Raw genomic sequence first — 21,722 nt, forward strand, 5'->3', positions numbered from 1 at the left:
CAGCGCTCCGAGGAAGACGACAAAGCTTCCATCTGGGAGAGTCGGGAACAGAGTCCAGGAGAGGGCCACGCACCGCCCCGGGGGCTCAAACTTTCTGTGACACCGAGCGGCCCGAGCGCGCTACCGATACCGGCCCCATCTCCGCCCGCTCCAGCCCCGCGCTCCCCATCCCGCACAGGGCCGGCACCGAGAGCTCCTTATCCCTCACAGGGCCGGCACCGAGGGCTCCTTATCCCGCACAGGGCCGGCACCGAGCGCTCCCCATCCCGCACAGGGCCGGCACCGAGAGCTCCTTATCCCGCACAGGGCCGGCACCGAGCGCTCCCCATCCCGCACAGGGCCGGCACCGAGAGCTCCTTATCCCGCACAGGGCCGGCACCCATTGCTGCTCATCCCCGCACAGGGCCGGCACCCAGCGCTCTCCATCCTGCACAGGGCCGGCACCGAGAGCTCCTTATCCCGCACAGGGCCGGCACCGAGGGCTCCTTATCCCGCACAGGGCCGGCACCGAGAGCTCCTTATCCCGCACAGGGCCGGCACCGAGAGCTCCTTATCCCGCACAGGGCCGGCACCGAGAGCTCCTTATCCCGCATAGGGCCGGCACCGAGAGCTCCTTATCCCGCACAGGGCCGGCACCGAGAGCTCCTTATCCCGCACAGGGCCGGCACCGAGAGCTCCTTATCCCGCACAGGGCCGGCACCGAGGGCTCCCCATCCCGCACAGGGCCGGCACCGAGGGCTCCCCATCCCGCACAGGGCCGGCACCGGGGGCTCCTTATCCCGCACAGGGCCGGCACCGGGGGCTCCTTATCCCGCACAGGGCCGGCACCGGGGGCTCCTTATCCCGCACAGGGCCGGCACCCAGCGCTCCCCATCCCCGCACGGCCCTGGCACCGAGCGCTCTCCATCTCCTCACGGCACCGGCACCGAGCGCTCTCCATCTCCTCAGAGCACCGGCACCGAGCGCTCCTCATCCCCTCAGATCCCGGCATCCAGTGCTCCTCACCCCGCACAGGGCCGGCACCCAGTGCTCTTCATCCCCTCACGGCCCCGGTTCCCAGAACTCCTCATCCCTTCACGGCCCTGACACCCAGCGCTCCTCATCCCCTCACGGCCATGGCAGCCCGCACCCGCATCCCCCTCACGGCCCGGGCGCCCCGGCACTCCGCGCTCCCCTTCCCCGCCCGGCCGCGGCGCTCCCCATCTCTCAGGGCCGGGGGCCGATTCCGGGCCGCGCTGCCCGCTCGGCCCCTCCGCAGCCCCCGGGCCCTGCGCCGCGCTCGGGCCGCCATGCCGGGCTGTGGCGGGGCCGGGCCGCTCTCCGCAGGCGCGGGCGCTGCGCGGGGGCTCTGCCGCAGCCGCCGGCCCTGCGCGGGGCGGGGGCTCCGCCGCGGCCGCCGTGCCGCCCCCTCCCCGGGCGCCGTGAGGGGCGGGCGCCCCGCGCCCCCGCCCGCCCCCGGCCCCGCTCCGCCCGCGCAGGGGGCGCCGGCTCGGCCCGCGCCGCGCAGCAGCGGCCCCGCTCCCCCCGCGGGCCGGCGGAGGCGGGAGGCGGGCGGGGGCCGGGCGTTGATGCCGGCGCTGATGCCGGCGCTGCCGCAGGGCTCCTCGGCCCCGCGGCCGCTCCGCAGCCCCGGCGCGGCCGCCCTGCGCGGGGCATGAAGTTGCGGCGGCGGCGGCGGCAGCGCGGCGGGCGGAGCGGGGCGGGCGGCCCCGGCCGCGCCTCCTCTGCGGGGTCATAGTCCCGAGCGGGCTCGCCGCGCCTGGGCGAGCGGTGCCGCTGCTCGCCAGCCCTCCCGCTCCGCTCGCCGCCGCCGTCGTGCGGCCAGCCCAGCCCAGGCGGCCGGGGCGCGCTCCCCGCGATGTGCGCGCAGCGGCGGGCGGCCGCCGGCCCGCTCCCATAGCCCTGCCGGCAGCGCGGCGGCTGGCGGGGCCCCTCGGGAAGTTTGATGGCTTCTTTGAGGAGAGTCAAAGTCCTGCTGGTGTTAAACCTGATCGCCGTGGCTGGCTTCGTCCTCTTCCTGGCCAAGTGCAGACCCATCACGACCAAGAGCGGCGACTCCTACCATGACATCCATCCCAGGGCAGAAGTGGCCAACTTGACAGCCCACGGCATCAGCTCCATCCAGGATGCAGTGCTGAAGAGGCTCTCGCTCCTAGAAGACATCGTTTACAGGCAGCTGAATGGTAGGAACAGTTCTTCTGCTCTTTAATGCCTTCGGGGTAGGGTCGGTGATGGTGAATGGAGGCTCGGAGCAGGTGCCCGCCTTGCCTGAAGTTTGCATGACGGACCCCTGCTCTCCCCTCTGTTGTTGTGCAAACGGAGTCTCAACAGACTGAATCGATTTAGTATCTGATTTCTAAGTTTCGTGTGTGCCTAAAGCTCGGGGTACCTTGCACAGGATGGAAGGAAATGGTAATAACAGAATGCTGCCTTTCAGATTTATAGCGGCGGTCAGTAAATGACAGCAGCACGATTTCTGCATCAAACGAGCCGGGTGTGCGGCGGGTGAGCACGGGTTGGAGCAGCGCAGGGTGTATTGATCGAGGGAATGGCTTTTACTCCCGCAGAGCTGGGCTCGGAAAAGGAGTTTTCAAATGGCTCAAGTGTGTTGCATCATTTGAGTGCAGAAGGTCAGAAAGCAAAAGACACTTTCCCTAAGAAGTTAAGCAAACTATCCAGTATTTCCTATGGCTCAGCACTGACAACTGCTAATTAAAATCTCAAGTAATGCTTCTCTTTATAGCACAGAAAAGGGATTTCTATTAAAATCTCACCAGGTTCAGTAGTTCAGAGATGTAGAAAGGGAGTTTTAAAGATGCTGTGCAGGATAAAGAAACACATTGTAAAGATGTAAGAAATCTAGGTGAGATATCTAATTAAAACACTCACTGTGGAAGCTGATTTTTTTAAAGTTGTTCCCCACAGATTCACAACTGGGGGTGTAATTTCAATCAAGGGTCTTGCTTATTGCTTCCAATCTTTGTAGCTTTAATCCCTGCAAGTTTCTGTGTGTTGGAATGAGCAGAGTTGGTGTTTCTGGCAGTGTCGGTGTGATTCCCTCTCCGAGTTTGGAATGTGGAGCTTGTGCCCCATTCTGCGCTGTGCTGAAGCAGGAGCTGGTGTGTGCTGTGTGTCGGTGCTGAGCCTGAGCTCTGGCTGGTGTCACTGTGCACCCAGGAGGAGAGGCAGGTGCAGGGATGCAGCGTGGCTTTCCCGGAGCACTTGGCTCGGGCAGTGGCTTTGGGGACAGCACTGGAGCACTCAGCTGAGGAGGAAAGTGTTACTGACATTCCCCCTGGATACACCTGCATGAGAAACCTGTCCTGCCTGTGCCTGGCACTGTGAGATGCTGAAGCGGCACTGGGGAGTGATAAACAAAGGAGAAGCGTGAGAATAATGAGGAATAAGGTAGGAAGTTGAATGTTATTTGCAATCAAACTGTGAAATTGCCTGCTCCTGGATCCTGCTAGGGCAGAAGTTTCCAGGAGGACTTAGGCAGGTTTTGGGCAGTAACTGCAGCTCAAGATAAGAGCCCTTATTCCAGGACATTGAACTAGGATAGGACAAGTGATCATGCAGCAGTCTGCCATCCCTGCAGACACAGGGTGAGCTGGGGTGATCCCTTACTGCCCTTCTCTGGGGGTTAACCTGGGGCTCCCCACTCTGCCCTGCCCTGTGGTGCCTTGGGCTGGTGAGAGGAGCTGCAGGGGCAGGGACAGCTCAGTGCTGTCCCCAGGCTGCTGTGGGCACGGGCAGCGCTGTCTGGAGCCTGCTCAGTGCTGAGCAGCAGTCATGCACCTACACACCAGGGGAGGCAGAGAGGGAATAGATATGTTGGCATATCACAAACGTTTTCTCAGGGCAGGCAGAAAGCTGAGCACATAAATGTGACATCTTGTCTGGCCTCTGCATCCTGGGGTGATTTATAGCAGCGCTGATCAGTCTGCCTAAAAAATAGCTCTGGCATGGTGCTTATGTAACTTTGGGTCAAGTGTATGTTTGGTACGTGTGGTTTGGAGAGAAGCTCATTGCTCTGAGGGGTGGCTCTGGGCTGTGCTTCAGCAGGGCTGGGGTTTACAGCAAGATGTGGGGGGGCCATCCCCACCCAGCAGCACTGAAAGGGAACAGTCAGGGGCACTGGGACAGCCCCTGGGGCTGAGGATGAGGAGCAGCTGGATTGGCTTTCACACCAGGAATTTTCTGTGCCTGGATAAGTGTTCATCCTGGGCTCTTGAGGAACACCTAAAATCTCCTGCCTGCTGGAAGTGTGCAAATAGGAGCTCACCACTTCTCTTTGATTTTTGTGTGGGCAGTTTTGTGCTGGTGCCTCACAAACCCCACTTCAGTCCTGGGCCAAGCTCCCTGCACAATGACACACTGAGAGATGAGAATTCTCTTTTGGCTCTCAAAGGTCATGTTTCACTTGAAATCTGACCTGTGGTTTAGCAACTACAAAATCATGGAATAAAGTTGTCTTGGTTTGAAAAGACAGGTGTCTGCTAAGGAAGGCAGAAGCCTCCTTTGAAATGGAAAATGTAAACCCCCTCCCTCTGAATTATTATAATTTTGAAATTAAGCGGCCCTCAGGCAAACATGTGGGAGTAGGAATAACAGTTCTTTATTAGGAAAACTAAAAATAGAAATGTAATAGTACAAACAACAAAAAAAACCCTGCCAGAGTCAGAACACAACCTGACCCTGTGTGTCAGGGGGTGGCACAGCCCCATCCCATGGGGGCTCAGCCCTCCTGCAGTGCCAGCTGTGGCTCTGCTGGAGCAGGGATCCTGCACAAGGGGGGAGTTTTCCTCTGCAGCTCCAGGGCTGCTGCAGATGGGCCTGGGCTCCCTCTGGCCATGCAGGGCAGCAGAAGCTGCTCCTCTGGCAATGGCCTGGGCAAAGGCTGCTGGGCTGTGCCAGGCTCACATTGGATCCAGGTAGGAATGCTTGGCTCCTGCCCTGGGCAATGCAGCATCTCCCCATGGGATGCTGGAATTGGATCAGCCCTGCAGGGACACTCAGTGGCCATGGACAGCAGAGATCTCCTGCAGGGAGGATTGGCTGGGGGAGAGATCAAGAAAACTGCCCCAAGAACAGCAGAGAACTGCCCCAGCTCTGACAGATGGGGATAGAATGCACACCCCCAGCTAAATATTTCAACCTAAGACAAAAATATTATATATAGGGCTGCAAGTTTAGAACCTGCACCTCACAGAGCACTGGGAAGTGTTTGGCCAAAGAGAGAAGCTACAACCCACTCTGTGTGCAGCCAGCTATGGATTTCTCCTGCATTATAGGACTTGGATGGATTTCAGTGGGAGTCGAAGCCATCTTTAAAAACCTGAATGTCTTCAAAAGCTCCATTCTGTACAGATAAAATGAGCAATCACCAATCTGATCATAGCATTGCTGTGGGTTTGGTTTTTGAGTCATGTAGTGTAAAGCATATTGGAAATAACAGCTCTCGGTGGTACAGCAGCCCTCATGTTTTATGTGTGTATATTTATTTATCTCTGTAAAGGTTGGCCATAAAAACAAGGTAAACATCACTGCTTTGGCTCTGGGAAAGGAGGGATTTGATATAATCCTTCTGTCTGAATGATTCTTCTCTGCCATGCTGTTCTGGAAATAACACCAGGCTCCCTCTCACTCCTCTCTGAGCAAGAAGAGCTGTCCTAAAGGTGGCCCAATCTGTACATTTGCTTTGCTCTTTCTAAAAGTTGATTATTGCTCTTGAACTCATTGCACAGGTTGTGTGGGGTTGCTCTTTGCTGATCTAATTGATGGCTCCCACACACAGAGGTCTGAGGGTGCCCTTTGGAATGGAGGGCTTTGTATGTGTAGGCTCTGATCTGGGAGCTCAGGGGATATTTAATTTCTGCAGTCTCTTTTATGGATGGAATTGTCTTGTCCAGCAGATGTCCAGAGAAAGCTAATGAAGGTCAGAAAGGAATGTGTATATTTTACTCTGGGTATTAACTACAACTTGTCTTTTTGATCCAAGCCTGTTTTTTTATGTGCTGACATTTACATGAGTACAAATTGTGATCCAGCTTATTTCCAACTTTATGGAGATTTGCACAAATGAACTTTTCAGTTTGTGTTTACAAATAGAGGGTTTCTGTGCTGTGTGACCAGGTGAGGGGATGAAGGGAGCAGAGACTCAGAAGGGAGCACTCAGCATAGAACCCTGCTGAATTTTCAGGAACCACGTGCTGCTTCCTGGGAAGTACTGGGCAAAGTCATCCCATTAGCTCACCCCATTCCTCTGGGGTTAATGCAGGAACCCATTGATGACTACGGGGAATCTGAGAAATTGGGCATTTGTAGGAGCCAGAGACAGCAAAGGTGCTCCAAGCTTTGAACATCCCAGTGGCTGGAGGGTGACATGGCTTGAGGAAAGCTGTGTTTGTTTCCAGTGTCCAAAGCTACTGTGAGACCTTCTCAGTGGGATGGGTCAGAAAATGGTGCTGCCATTGGAAAATAGGGATTGCAGGAGGGAGAGAGCTCTCAGTCAACCCTGGGTACAGCCATCCCCTGTACCCTGTACCACACCTTTTCCACACATCTGGAAAAGGTGTGAGCAGGTCACTTGTGCTGCCCACTGGGCACCTGAGGAACCTCCCAGGCAGCCACTTCCAGCCTCTGTGTCCAGCAGAGGTCTGGCTCATGGATGAAAGCCTCCAAACAGTGTGAAGGCTGGAACCTCCCTCTCTGGGGTACTGGTGGATAGGGGTGGATTCACAGCAGCTGCTGACTCCAGGAAGTGCTTGGCTGCCTGGAAGCCAACGTGACGGGAATGATGTGGCATCTACCTGGCAGTGTGGAAAAATAGTACCAAAGTCTGAACCTCAAGCTAAATACTGGTAGGACAGAGAACAGAAGGGCATGGCCGACTCATCCAGAGCTCTTCTGTTAAATTTTATTTTGTGGTCTTTCAACAGGTCATAGAATCACAGAATGGTTTGGGTTGGAAGGCACCCTAAAGACCATCCAGTTCCAGTTCTCTGCCATGGGTAGGAGCACCTTCCACCATCCCAGAGTGCTCCAAGCCCTGTCCAACTTGATGTATAAGATCAGGGAGACTTACAGCTATTTGCAAATTGTTGTAAAAGAGAGCAGTGATGGAGGAGTGCTGAAGTGAAGCTGGCCAGAAAAGGGTGAACAGAGAGGGCTTCTTCCCCTGTGCTAAAGAAATGCACAGATTAAACTGCTGCATTTACCGAATGTTAATGTTGAAAAGGAACTTTACATTCCTTGGGGGTGAAATAAGCCTGTGTTCATTTTTTAAAGCAGCCTGCATCTGTGCTTTTGCACATGGAATAATGTGAACATGCTGAGGTATGGCCAAGTGCATGCCAGCAGCCGCCTGTGTTCTGGCTGTGCTCTCATCTGCTTATCCAATTAGGAAATTAACTTTGGGAGGGTTGCATATGGACATGGAGGCCGACACTGAACCACAGCCCTCAGCACGGTGTTGCTATCCTTGTAAAGTGGCACTTAATTAACTTAAAACACTTTGGAGATATGTGGATTTGCTTCCCATAAGGATAAGATAGTGCTTATCTGCTCTAACACTTATCATCCTCCAAACACATTACAAACTTAGCTAACCACTGAGTATAGAAATTATATATGTAAATAAGGCAGACTAAAAGTGGTTTTATCAGCATTTAGGCGAATGTAATAGCACTTACACCCACAGACTGGTAATATTGAGTTTTTAACAGGTAGGTAATATATTAACTTAAATGCTAAGAAATTCCCTGATTAAGATAAATAACTAAGTGTAAATAACTGAGAGGAGGGAAAAGCTGTTTGTAGGCAGTAGGGCACAAACTTTGATGATGTTGTTGAGCTAAAATAGTTCTTTTTACGAGCAGAGCCTTGGTGAGTGCAATCCTTTGATATAAGAAATGATGATGTGGAGATAAGGGATAGCACGATGGGGATGTAGCTGCTGTGTTAACTGATGGATGTCACACAGCAGCTGGGATGCTGCTTCCCTGTCTGTCCCACTGCCAGGATGTTTCTGAAGTAGAAAATAACTGTATTATATAGGATGGCCTTCACATATTATATAGCAACTTGATGAAAATTGCCACTTTAACATTTAGGATACACCAAACTGTCACCGTCATATTTTCTGAAAAATCTCTTTGCCCAGGAGTTTCTCCTGGGAAGCCTCGGAGAAAAATGAAAACAATATTATCTCATTTGCTTCTCCTGTGTTTTGCTGCTTTGGAATGTGTTTGGAGATTGTTTATCCAACAGGTGATTGTTTCATTGGTTTCATGGGAATTGTTTTTACTTATTGGCCAATCAGGGCCAAGCTGTGTCAGACTCTGGAGAAAGAGTCAGGAGTTTTCATTAGTATCTTTTAGCCTTCTGTCAGTATCCTTTCTCTATTCTTTAGTACAGTTTAGTATAGTATTCTTTAATCTAATATAGATCATAAAATAATAAATTAACCTTCTAAGCACATGGAGTCAGATGCATCATTCCTTCCTTCCAGAGACGGGGTCCCAGAAAATACAACACCAAACAGATTTGGTTTCCATATTCTTTATTAGGAATAATGAAAATTATGCATTCAGTACCTGCTTTTAGAAGTTCTCAGCCTAAACTTTCTCACAGCAGGAGAGAGGTCTGCACAGGCTCAAGGCACCTGAGAGCTGCTGCCTGTAAATTATTCTTAGCAGGTTCCTGAGAATTGGGTTTGATACTGATCAAGGAATGAATAAAGGAAGTAGTTCTTAGAGAAATAATAGAGTTAAAAGGTGAAGCTTAAGAGAGACATTTGGAAGCATCTGGAAGCTCAGACATTAATGTGACATTTAGTTTGCAACCCATCTGACAAGGAGCTGATAGATAATTTGGGGGTTTGATGGTTGTTTGGCATCATGATCCAAATATTCCCTGACATTGACAATGCATGAGTAATAAGCCAGTAGCACATTTGTCGTGCAGAGACAACGCAGGATTCATGGGATGCAACAGCAGTGACCAGAATACAGTGACAACAGTGGTGTTTTAGTTTTGCATATTAATTCAGGCCTCCCTGAATAGAGAAACAATCTTCCCTGGCTGGTAGAATTCACAAAGGTATGTTAGATTTACACTGCCTGTTTAGTTGTGCAGCTATGAGGAATATCTCCCCAGGGATACACAACACCCAGCAAGGTGCTGTAATTATGTGAATAATAGTCCTGCTTGTGAGCCTCAGTCTGGATCAGGAGTGTCCTATTGTGTCTCCAGGGAGAGACACTTGGAATTGGATTTCTATGAAGAAGCATGGGCATGTAGAGATGTTTCAGTGCCTGGAGGCTTCCAGCTGCTACTCCAGAGGGCAGGACTCTGCCCATGGTGTTCTCTCTGCTGGGCTCCCAAAGCATCCTGGATACCCCAAGCCCTTTGGGAAGGCAGCAGGAATTGCTGGGAGCAGTCCTGTGCTTGCTGTCTTGGAGATCTTCCCTCTTGACCAGGCAGGAGCAATGGATGAAGTTGGCTTCAGGCATGTGCTGTCCATGTGCCTGGATTTTGGGGAATCTTCTGGTCCATCCCAGGCCATCCTGCCTCCTTATCCTCTCCTGGCAGAGAGCACGAGTGTTGCTGATCAGAAAATGCAGCCTGTGAGAAACCCACCTGTTAACAACAGCAAAGGGAAATGAGCCTGCTCAGGTAACCAAGGAGGTTTTACTAATTTTGTGATTCACACCACTAATCTTTGCCTAAAATGGAACATCTGCTCCAGATGTTGCTGGCAGGCTGCCACTTCCCAGCTCCTCAGACACGCCTGAGCTATGGGGTGTAGCTGAGGGCATTCTGCATGCTGATAGATTACATTTAAAAGAGAGGCTTATTTTTGGTAAGATGTCCTTATCAAAGTCTGCAAAGGGCTGTTCAAGCTGAATACTCGGAGTATTGACCCTCCTGTGAGTCAACAGCAGTGATTCAACTCAGAAATGTATCAGAGCAGCACAGAGATTATTTTTCCTAAACAGTTCTGGGAGTACAAGCAACTGTATTTTCCAGCCCCCAGTCCCCATGGTCAGATTTGTTCTAGAAATTGTTGAATGCTTTACACCTTATAGCTACAAGCCTTGCTATTTCTGCCTATAAATCTAATAGCTATCGACCCACATTCTGACATCCCCTGACGGTTATCTAAAAATAATGCAGGAATGATGCAATGAGACGTAAAACTGTGAGGAGAGGGCTGTGCTGAGCCATCACAGCCTGCTCTGGGTGCAGCTCAGGGCTCTGCTGCTTGGGTCCTTGGGGAGATGCAAAGTTGCCTGAAAAAGGAAGAAAATTCCCGGTGAGTTGGATAAAAATCACAGTTTGCGTTTCCCTTTTTAAAATCTGATACTCGGCGCTCGCTGTGTAATGAATCCCAGTTCTGTGATCCTGCCCTCCCAGGGATTCCTCCCTGAGAGTCCCTCTGATCCCTGATACCCCAGAGAGCCATGCCAAGGGCTGTCTGCCATGTCCCAGCACTTGTTCTGCCTTGGAACAGGAAACACTGACAGCATCACCGGCTCTCTGCTGTGGCAGTAATCCGAGAACTCTGCTTTAATGGATTTGTTAAAAAAAGGGATCCCCCTGGGCTCTGTGACCCAAGCTGCTGTGCAGGAGCACCATTCTTCCTGCTGACAGGGAAAATGAGAGATCTCTGGAGCTCTGGGGCCGTGTCACACACAGTCAGTCAGCACATCTTCCCTCACAGCTGGAGTGCTGTGGTGCACAGGGGGATTCAATTCCAGAGCAGTAAAAACACCAGTGTGATGTGTCAGCATGGGATGATCAGGAAGGAAGGAGGGAAGGGGAATCCTTGGTCCCTCTCCCCTTTAGTGCCCTTATTATGTGCAAGTGGAAATGACTTAGAATCACAGACTGGGCTGGGTTGGAAAGGACCTTAAAACCCACCCAGTGCCACCCCTGCCATGGCAGGGACACCTCCCACTGTCCCAGGCTGCTCCCAGCCCCGTCCAGCCTGGCCTTGGGCACTGCCAGGGATCCAGGGGCAGCCCCAGCTGCTCTGGGTAACCTGAAGAATTCCCTCCCAATATCCCCTGGAACCCTGCCCTTTGTCAGTTTAAAGCGCTTTGTCTTTGTCACTTCCCATGGTTTGAGGTGTGAGTGGCCCCAGCACCTCCGTGGCTCTGGAAGGGGAAGGCTCAGGCTGAGAAGAGCTGGGCTCTGCCATGTGCTGCCTCTGGGCATCCTTGATCCCTCTGCCTGCATTCCCCAAAAGGGATACAGGAGTTCCTTTGCTCCTTCTCCTCTATGGAACAGCAGGGCCTTTCTGTGTTGGTGGGCCCTGGAAATGCAGATTGCTGTTCCTTTGTGTCTAAGTGCTGACACAGAAAGCAGAAAGCCATTACAAGGGAGAAATCAGCAGTGGATTAACAGACACCAGCAGAGCCCCAGCTGAGTTATTCTGGGTGTTCCCTCGAGCTGCAGAGCCTCAGAGAGCCATGCAAGGTTTCTTACCTGCTGGTTGTCACAATTTACTTAACCTTAGTTTTAATCTTCATTAGCTTATGCAGTATTTTGGGCAGGGTAATGGCCTGCCACGGTTGTGCCTGTTCTCAGAGCATAAAGGTAAAATGAGAAGGTTAATTTTTAAATAACAATTAGAATCTCTTTCTGGGTCTTTGCCTATATTACACTTTAAATGGAATCATGAGGGCACTCACGTTTGCACCAAATTACTGCTAATTCTTCCAAAGCAGTTGCTTGATCACACTTTACAAACACAAAGCAGAGGAGGAGAATAAAGAAGTGAAAAGCCATTTAATGAATTTTAAAGCTTGCTTATATTTCATTATTGGATTTTAAATTTTTGTTGACCTTTGTGTGTTTTTAGTATTTGCTGCCTTCAGAGAGGTGGGCTGGAACACTGAATGCTTTAAATATCAGGGAACATAAACCCCCTGTTCTGCTGGATTTTATTGCAGTATTTCCTCTTTACATTGACAAGACAATAACAGTAATAACCATTATCCTGGTGTAAACCACATCGTGCCTTACCCTTTGCTAAGTGTAGCCCAAACACCATAATGTGGGATTTCAGTTTGCTGCAAGTTGTTGCTCTTGTCATCAGGAGGGACTGGTGTCATCACTGAGGGCAGCAGGATCCAGCAGGAAAGGTTTGGGGCTCAGTTTTAACTGTGATGTTTTGTGCTCCACCCGTCACACAGAATAATATTAGAAAAAATATGTAAGTTAGGGATTTATGTTTCCTTATGTAGTACTGAGGAGACGTCTCAAGGACAGGAAGAGATGAGATTTTTATGTGAGGAATGATATGAGAACAAAGAAAACCTTGCAGATGAGTTTTGGTTATTTGAAGATACTTGGAACTGGCATCAAAGAGGTGGGAAGAGCAAAAGTGAGGCAGGAAAGGTGCTGGGTGTGCTTCTTCCTCCTTAGGGAATGCCACAGAGTGGCTCAGGCTGGGAGGGAGCCCAGAGGGTCCCTGGTGGCACCTCCCTGCTCAGGCAGGGCCATCCCAGAGCACAGGGCACAGCATTGTGTGCACAGGGCTCTGCAGGATCCCCGCTGAGGGAGACTCCAGCCCCTCCCTGGGCAGCCTGCTCAGGGCTGGGCACTGCCCAGGGCAGAAGTTGTGCCTCCTGGGCAGGGGCAGCTCTGGGCATCGTTCCAAGGGCTGGGCTGGAGCCTGGATGAAGTGATTCCCCCTCCCTTGGGCTGTGACCTTGCCCTGTGGTCCTGACTGGTTCCTGTCCCTGATATTTGGTGCTATAAACCAGTGAGAAACAGGCTGTTCACAAACCACTTAATACAAATCATGCAGAATGATTGGGTGGAGGGAGGATTACACCTAAAGTTGTGTTAATTCCCTGTCACTTTTGGATTTCAAACTCCTCTTAGTTTAAATCTTTATTAATTGCATGATGATTACGGTGAAGGGAAGGTAAGTTAGAAAATGAAATAATAGAGTCATAGAATATCCTGAGCTGGAAGGGGCCCACAGGGATCATCCAGCCCAGCCCATGGCCCTGCACAGGACACCCCAACAATTCATAAAGCAATTATTAAAGGGACACACAGAGGGATTCTGGTTGTGGGAAGCTGGGGGAGCCAGAATTTCAGTTTGGGGGAGCAGGTGCTGCTGGTGAGACAGGGGCTCTTTGGATGAAGTGACAGGGTGGACCCTGTCTGGTTTTCAGGCCCCTCAGGTGGAAGTCAGGAACAAACCTTCAGTGTCAGGAGTAATAAATGATTTATTTACCCTGTGGGCTGAGGGGGCTGCTCTCTCTGGCACGAAGGGGAATGGCTCACACGTGGGGCTGTTTGCTCAGAGCTGTTGGGAGGGGACAGTGAGTGAGGTGCATCATGCAGGTGATTTATGGAGGGGCAGACACCCCTCAAACCTCCTGTCAGAAGTGTCTGGAGGTAGTTCCTGCCTTTTGCAGTGTCTGACATGGGAAGAGTTGTGGGGTCGGGTCATATTGGCTTGATTTGCCTTTGGATCAAGCACTGAATCAATACTGACTTTCTGGGGGAGTTTAATCGCTGTTCTGACAGACATGAAAGGGGCTAGGCAGTAAAATGGGATTTTACACTTTTATCAGTCTTTTCCTAGTAAGTTGCTCAACTTCCAAGTACTAACTAATGCTGTGTCCCATCTATGAATTTTCCTTCCTACTGATGCTGTCTGTTTGATCTGAGAGCAGCACCAGACCTTGCAAATTAGGGCTGCCAGCCAGGCTGCAGTGGGGACAGAGAACAGGAAGGAATAAAACTTAGACATCACATTGGAGGTCTTCAGCATAATTTATGCTCTTTGTGCAGCTGTTTGGAAAATCCTGGAATTCCCCTGAATGTCCAGCTCTGCATATCCAGAAACACCCAGCTCCGATTCCAGAAATTCCAAAGAAATTTGATTTGGATATCCCTATTTACTCCAAGCTACAGACCTGGGTGGAGACATTTCTGGTATCATTTTATTCTGAGGCTGCCCATACTTTTCCAGCATGAGAAACGGCTTTAATTTGTTTATATTTTTTCCAGTTAGACTGAGATGGCTGGATATTGTCAAGATCATATTTATCTTTAATGACATCAAAGTGGTCCACATGCTTCTGGGAAGGATGAGTGAGAAGAATCACAGAATGTCCTGAGCTGGAAGGGATCCTCAGGGATCATCCTGGCCCTGCCCACACCCCAACAATCCCAGCCTGAGCATCCCTGGGGGCTCCCGGAGCTCTGGCAGCCTCGGGGCTGTGCCCATTCCCTGTTCCATGTACCAAGAACAGGCACCATTGTCCTCATGGAGGGACAAAAGTGGCTATAAAGGGACAATGAGTGGAGTGGTTGAACTGGCAGCTCAAAAAAAATGGGGCTGAGAAATCATGGGAGCAGAGAAGGGGCTGGATGAGGAGGCTGAGATGGGTGGGGACCTTTGGGATTGAGGAATGGGACAGGGTGTCCAAGGAGCAGCAGTCCTGGGGCATCTCTGGTTTGCTTCAGGAATATTTGAATGTGTGCAGCTGCTTATTTTGTTACAAGTGGTGGAAGAAGGGCTTGCCACAAAAGAAGTGTCTTTTCAACTCACTACTTTGTGTATATGAAGTATAACTAAAAGGAGAGGGGCTTCCAGAAGCCTTAGTGGCAAATGTAGTCCCTGAAGTTTGTTCTGGTTTGGTGATTCCAGTGTGAGCCTCGCTCAGGAGATGAGTGGGTGCAAAGCAGGGCAGGTATTATTAGCTGTGCAAAGCAAAACAATACAGTTGCTGTGGAAAAATTACAGGGTTTGTGCTGAAGCAGATATTTAACCTTTGTTTTTACAACTCCAGAAATGAAGCAGTTTGTTTCTTAATGGGGGTTTAATGCTGCAAGTGTGTGCTGACTGGGTTTTCACGTGGAATGGAAGAGATGCTGGGCTATTAAAGTCTGGTTTAACGATCCCTTTCCCCATAACTCCTAATATTTGCCATTTACTAATTATGATGTTCTGAAGTAGTTTGCATTTGCAGTAGATGTTTTAAATGCTGCAGCTGTTTTCGTTTCAAGCTAACTGCTGGTGACTTTTTTTTTAAAGAAGTATTGTGTATTATTGGTGATTTTTGGAGGCTGGCAGGAAGCGCTCACCTCAGACTGCTCTTAATTAGGAAGTTTTTTATGTCCAGGCCTCCAGTGGAAGCAGAATTAGAAGAAGAGCTGTGCTGGAGAACACAGAAGCTTTCTGTGAGCATTGTTTTGTGGTGTAAACTCCTGTGAGTCAGCAAGGGTGTGCCCAGGGGTGGCTGCTTTGGGGCCCTTTGTGATTTGGGATGTATTGCTGTGTTTGTTTGTGTTTTTAAATCCTTGGGATTTTCTGGCAGGTTTATTACAGGGGAAATGTGTCTGTTTGAGAGGTCACAGCCTGGGCAGCAGCTTCTCAAGGAGGCTGTGGGAATGAAAAAATCAGAGTGGTTTGTTCATGGCCCATTCTGCTGCTCCAAGGGACAGTGGGATGGGACAGGTGACCTCATTTAGGGCCCCACAGATGTTGTGAGGACACTGACCTTTGGTTTGCAGGGCAAGGTTTGGGCTGCAGGGGTGGCGTCTGTGGGGAGCTGCTGGGAGCTTCCTCCGTGTGCAGGGGAGCAGCAGCAGCAGCCAGCGGCTCCCAGGGAGATCCAGGGGGAACAGAGATCCCCCTGCAGGGCCAGGAGAGCCCAGGGGGGCTGGAGAGGCTCTGACCCCATGGGAGCCCCTGCTGGAGCAGGGTCCTGGCAGGGCCTGGGGATCCATGGAGAGAGGAGCCCACCTGGAACAGGTTTGCTGCAAGGACCCGGGACCCCATGGGAAATGGGATCCACACTGGGGCAGCTCCTGAGGGACTGAGCCCATGGGAAATGGGATCCACACTGGGGCAGCTCCTGAGGGACTGAGCCCATGGGAAATGGGATCCACACTGGGGCAGCTCCTGAGGGACTGAGCCCATGGGAAATGGGATCCACACTGGGGCAGCTCCTGAGGGACTGAGCCCATGGGAAATGGGATCCACACTGGGGCAGCTCCTGAGGGACTGAGCCCATGGATAAAGGGACCCACACTGGGGCAGCTCCTGGAGAACTCTCCCCTGGGAGGGACCCCAGGCTGGAGCAGGGGCAGAGGATGAGGAGTCCAGGGCCTCTGGAGGAAGGAGCAGGGGGGACAATGTGTGATGGAGTGACCACAGCCCCATTCCCACCCCCCTGAGCCTCTGGGGAGGAGGGAGAACAAATCAGGAGTGAAGATGAGCCTGGGAAGAAAGGAGGGGTTTGGAGAAAGTGTTTTAAGATTTGGGTTTCTTTCTCAGTTTCCTCCTCTGATGTGATGTGTTGGATAAATGGAACTGATTTCCCCCAGCTGGGTCTGTTTGCCCATGGCAGCAGCTGGTGAGGGACCCCTCCCTGCCCTTATCCCAGGCAGAGCCTTTCCCTGTGTCCTGTGTGCCCTGCCCAGCTGAGCAGGGCAGTGACAGAGGGGCTTGGTGGGCCCAGGGTGCCCAGCCAGGGTCACCCCACCACAGCCTTTTTGTGTGAGTGGCCTCCCTGCACAGAGCTGAGAACGCCTCAGAAGTGGTTAAAAAACCCCACTCATAAAGTGTGAGTTAGGCTGGGGCTGTACTTGAAGGAAGAAGGAAATGAGCAACTCAGAATTATTGGGATGCTCTGCAAGCAAGGCAAGCCTGTTAGCTCAGCTGCCTGCTCTCTTTTCATGTTCTCTTACCTTGTGTTTTACTTGTGTTGGTTTTTTTCTTAATCCCATTTCTCAATCACCTTCACTAGAGGCAACTCCAGCTGTGACTTGACAGCTGCTACTGTCTCCTGCAGCATGTGCTGCCAAAATCCCAGTTGATTCTGAGCTTAAGGCACAGTGCTGTCTATTTTCTGTATTTCTACCTACTATGAAATCATACACATTAATATTAATCATGCTCTTTCCAAATTCAGAAGCCTCCAGGCCTGTTGCAATTATGTTTTTTTTTTTAATTTAGTTTTTGACAGGTGTGCCCAGGCAGTAACAGGGCTTATGAGCCTTGGCCCAGGGCAGAGCTTTAGGCTTAGGTGGACTCAAATCTTGAACTAAAACCTTAAACTCCTAAGGAAGCTTGAGTGTGAGTGAAAACTTGGAGTACTCTCTGCACCTGACATCCTTGAAATCATTCCTTGACTTGGCAGAAGGGGCTGTGGTGGCAGGGGTGGGATGTGCTGAGTGTTGGGTGTGATCCTGCACACACCTGCTGTGGGAACCTTGAACTGGGCTTATTTCCTGCTGCTTTCAGCTCCAGGCTCCCTTCCTGCTGTCTAGAGGGCAAGATGCTGCTGCTCTTGGAGGCAGGACCTGACCTGCAGCCCCCCTCACCCCTCCCTCTTCCAAAAGTATTAGAACAGGATCAGAGATTTTCCCCTTCTTGCCTGCTCTGTCCTTGGCAGATCTCACACCTCCATGCTGAGCCTTGGCTTAAAGCCTTAAGAACTGAAACTCAAGAAGTTGGGGAGGGGGGAAAAAAAGCTGATCCAGGAATCTTCTGCCTGGATCAATGGAGCAAAAGAACAGGCTGAAGTTGCAAAATTGGGAGTCAGGAGAAGTTTGCTCATGTGCTGTGTCAGAAGATTATCTTCAGAGGTGCATAAGGCAAAAGCTTTTCCAGTCTAAGGAACTTCCTCTTAACTTGAGTTTTAAAATGCTGATTTTTAGTTTATTTTTTTATAACAAAATTGCTGATAGGGACATTCAAGTAATAATGAAATTTTTGTGGTTCATTTTCTTTGACTTCTTTTTTAGATGTCACTACATAAAACCTTTCCAGTATTTGCCTCCTGTGAGCACTGGGATTCCTTTTCCTGCCTTTGGTTGCATTTCCTGCACTCTGCACACTCAGTCCTGCCAGGCCCCCAGAGCTTCCCAAAAGGAGCTGGGCAGGAGCAGCCTGGGGTGCCCAGCCTTGGACAGAGCTTGGCTCCCCAGGTGTCCCTTGTCACCTGTTCAGTGACCAGGGCTGGAATTGGGAGCAGCAGGAACATGTTCTGTGAGTGCATGGGCACAGCTCAGGAATTTCCTTGTTCCTTGAATATTGCCTGTTCTGTGGGGCCAGGCTGGCAGAGCTGGGGCTGCTCATCTGGAGAGGAGAAGGCTCCAGGGAGAGCTCAGAGAGCTCAGAGCCCTTGCAGGGCCTGAAGGGGCTCCAGGAGAGCTGGAGAGGGACTGGGGACAAGGGATGGAGGGACAGGACACAGGGAATGGCTCCCACTGCCAGAGGACAGGGATGGATGGAATATTGGGAATTGGGAATTGTTCCCTGTGAGGGTGGGCAGGCCCTGGCACAGGGTGCCCAGAGCAGCTGGGGCTGCCCCTGGATCCCTGGCAGTGCCCAAGGCCAGGCTGGACATTGGGAGCAGCCTGGGACAGTGGGAGGTGTCCCTGCCATGGAGGGGGTGGAATGGGATGAGCTTGAAGGTCCCCTCCAGCCCAAACCATTCCAGCATTCTGTGAAAGCACTGGTAGGGTTTCAAAGCCTGCAGCCCAACCTGTACATTTTTCTGAGGAGAGGGCCCTGCCTGCATCCCTTTGTGTGAGGAGGCTGGGAAAACCCAAGGAACTCAGGTTCCATCATTGCAGGGGTGAGCTCTGCTCTTTGAGGGGATTTCAGCAGGGTTTGGATCAGGCTTTGCTCCTGAGCTTTGTTCATTTCCAGTACCAATTGGAATGCTCTGTGCTAGGCTAACGTAATAAAAAGGTAGGGCCTAATTTTCAGGCTGAAATTGATGTAAGCTGGGCTCCTCTCATGTGAGTCCCTTGAGCTTTTTCAGTCTAATTCAAGAGATTTTTATTTTTTCTCCTTCTTCCCCTTGCTAGGTCACGAAGAGCCTTTGTATTCCATTTGCATTGTGTTACCTGTCAGGGCTTGTAGCTGTGGGCCACATTCAGAACTACCTGGAGGGCAGGCACCTTCCAGCTGTCCTTCATTTCTGTGCCTCAGGTTGGTTTTCCTCACAAGTATGGACACTTTCATATTTATACCCGTGACAGAAATAAATTAAATTAGTCTGAAATCACCCTTTGCTCTGACAATGCTCTGCACTTTCCTTACATTAAGGAGATAAGGAGATGAACAAACCTGCTTTGAAGATGAGCTGATTTCCATAGCAGGCAGAGTGACCTACTTAAAGGGAGAGGGGGAGTGAGTGGGGCTGGAAGTGGGCTCTTTATTTATTTATATAATCTCCAAGTGTCTGTGTCAGCTCCCCTGGCTGAGCCCTCTCCTGACACTCACCTGACAGAGGCAGAGAGCGTGGAGCTGAGTGAGTGTGGTGGTGTCTGATGGTCCCCCGGATGAGGGAGGAGATGGGAACCTTGACTCTGTGTTTCAGAAGGCTGATTTATTATTTTATCATATATATTATATGAAAAGAAAATGATATACTAAAACTATACTAAAGAGAAAGGAGACATCAGAAAGCTAGAAAGGAATGAGTAATAAAAACCTGTGACTGCTCACAGCCTTGACACATCTGGCTGTGATTGGTCATTAAGTAAAAACAATCCACATGGAACCAATCAAGGATGCACCTGTTGGTAAGCAACCTCCAGACCACATCCCACAGCCATCAGATAATTATTGTTTACATTTCTTTTCTGAGGCTTCTCAGGGGAAAAATCCTAGCAAAAGGATTTTCATAAAATATGTCAGCGAGCACTGTTTGTCCCACAAGGATCTCCTGTGTCTGACCAGCCTGGCATTGGAGGCTCTGGGGAGGTGACACCCTTCACACTTTTGGGACTTTTGGGAATGCTCATCTTGGCTTCACCTTGTGGGAAATCTGCTAGGTTGCCTCACTTAAATAAGCTTTGGAGTCTTAAGGGTCACGTTCAGAGCACTTGAACATCCCTGTGGGGAATTGCCCAAGGGCTCTGCAGATCTGGGGATGCCCCAGGGGATGGGTTGGAGCAGCAGGTGGGTGGTGAGGTGTATTTGCTCCTGCTTTGGCAGCCAGGTGACACAGTGTGTGTGTGCCATCCAATGGACACGGCCTGGGTGGGTGTGGGCCCTGTGGCCAGTTCTCTGTAAAATGGGCTCTCTTAGTGATAACCTGTGTCTGACTGGGGTCAGGTGCCACCCTAGGGGGGGACCTGATTCTGCAGAACAGTGTCTGCAAGGCCAGGGCTGTCCCTGGCCTTTACTCTTGGGGTGAAGTCATTGTGTCACAGAACCATCACAGGGGGGTTTGGGGACAAAGGGACCTAAAGCCCCTTAGCCCTGGGGTCCCCCTGCTGTGGGCAGGAACACTTTCCACTGGGCCAGGCTGGCTGATGTGCATCTGGATCAGAGTGACCGTGGTCACACCAGCCATGGAAATGCATCCTTTGTGCCCTAAGAGCTGATGTTCCTGTGGGTTTGTGAGCACCCCTCACTCACTCAGGTGCTGAGGGCTGCTGTGCTCTGCCAGTGCTCCCTGGGCTTGTGTCTTAGCTCCACTTGCATCACCTGCAAAATAATTTCTAAATCCAGAATTGCTGCAGCTCAGGCATTACAAGAAACTGTGATGATCTGATGTTCTCATGTTATTGCAGGGGTTCCATACTGTTGTCTCCTATCACAATAGTTTCACACCTTCTGGGTGTTTTCTCATGGGCAGCTCCTCAGAGCACTGACTCTCTCCTCTTCTCCTCAAAGCAGCCAACTGAGCCCAGTTCCCTCTCACCCAGCCACCCCACTCTTTTATAGCATCTTCTTCTCTTTGGTCACAGCTGTGGCCTGTTACAGTCAGGCCTGCTCCTGATCTTTGCTAATTGGCCCAGCTGCAGCTCCTTAGGGGTGAGATTACTTTCTACACTATCTTTATTTTCTTATATTCTATTCCACTACAATCTGAGCTTTCCCAAGCCCAGAACTGATGGACACTCCTGCATTTCCAGGGTGATGTCCTGAGTGTCCAGGCTGCTGGCTGGCACAGTCTGCTCTGAGCTGAAGGTGTTTATGTAGAGATGAAGATTTGTTCATTTGGGCAGAGAAGGCACTAAAAAGTTTTCTATGCCTACCCTGCAGAGGGACAAATATTTAGCAAGAACAAGGTGTGTCTGGTTGCCTTAGCCTGAAAACACCTGCCCTGTGGGTAGCTGGGTTTCACTGGAGCCATATGCTGAGTTAACAAAGCCCCTCAGGAATTCAGCAGGATCTGGGAACTAAGTTAAAAATTAAGCATTGACAAGTAGGTGAAAAAAGGCTGTTCACAGTCACCTCGGGGCATTAGTGCTCCTGTAACAACTTTGTTCTGTGCAATTACTGTCCCTTGTTGCTTTTTAATAACATTTCTGTTTCTCTGAGTCAAAACTCAGCTCCTCTAAATTTCCATCCTTCACTAGAAACAGAAAATCTGTGAAGTGTGGAGGAAATCTGTGGCCTGCTTTAAGTAACATTTGTAAAAAAGGAAGTTTATTGACTCAATGCAGTGAGGAAACCTCAACAGGATGAACATTCCACGGAGGGTGGCAGAACCCTGGAACAGCTGCCCAGGGAGGTTGTGGAGTCTTTATAGACATTCCAAACCCACCTGCTCTGGGTGGTCTCCAGAGGTCCCTTCCAACCCCAGCTATTCTGGGATTCTGTGAAAATGTGTGAACTTCTGGGGAGGTGCAATGAGGAACTCTCTCTTGGTGATTTTTTTTCTATTCAGCATTGCAGAGTTCACCTGTCCTCGAGCTCACCTGCCTTTTTCCCA

The 21,722-nt window shown here is 50.9% G+C and overlaps 1 protein-coding gene across 2 annotated transcripts in view; it reads left to right on the forward strand.

Annotated features, from left to right (window-relative positions):
• Positions 1–1,806: 1,806 nt before the first annotated feature.
• The window catches only part of GALNT17 (polypeptide N-acetylgalactosaminyltransferase 17), a 256,132-nt gene continuing 236,216 nt past the window's right edge, over positions 1,807–21,722 (forward strand). For both annotated transcript variants that reach the window (XM_054647141.2, XM_077188550.1), the window contains exon 1: positions 1,807–2,183. In XM_054647141.2, coding sequence (XP_054503116.1) covers positions 1,946–2,183 — 238 coding nt within the window. In that variant the 5' untranslated portion in view covers positions 1,807–1,945. The remainder of the gene's footprint in view (positions 2,184–21,722) is intronic.

Source organism: Agelaius phoeniceus, chromosome 20 (genome assembly GCF_051311805.1).
Source record: "Agelaius phoeniceus isolate bAgePho1 chromosome 20, bAgePho1.hap1, whole genome shotgun sequence".
In the NCBI taxonomy this organism is placed as follows: domain Eukaryota; kingdom Metazoa; phylum Chordata; class Aves; order Passeriformes; family Icteridae; genus Agelaius; species Agelaius phoeniceus.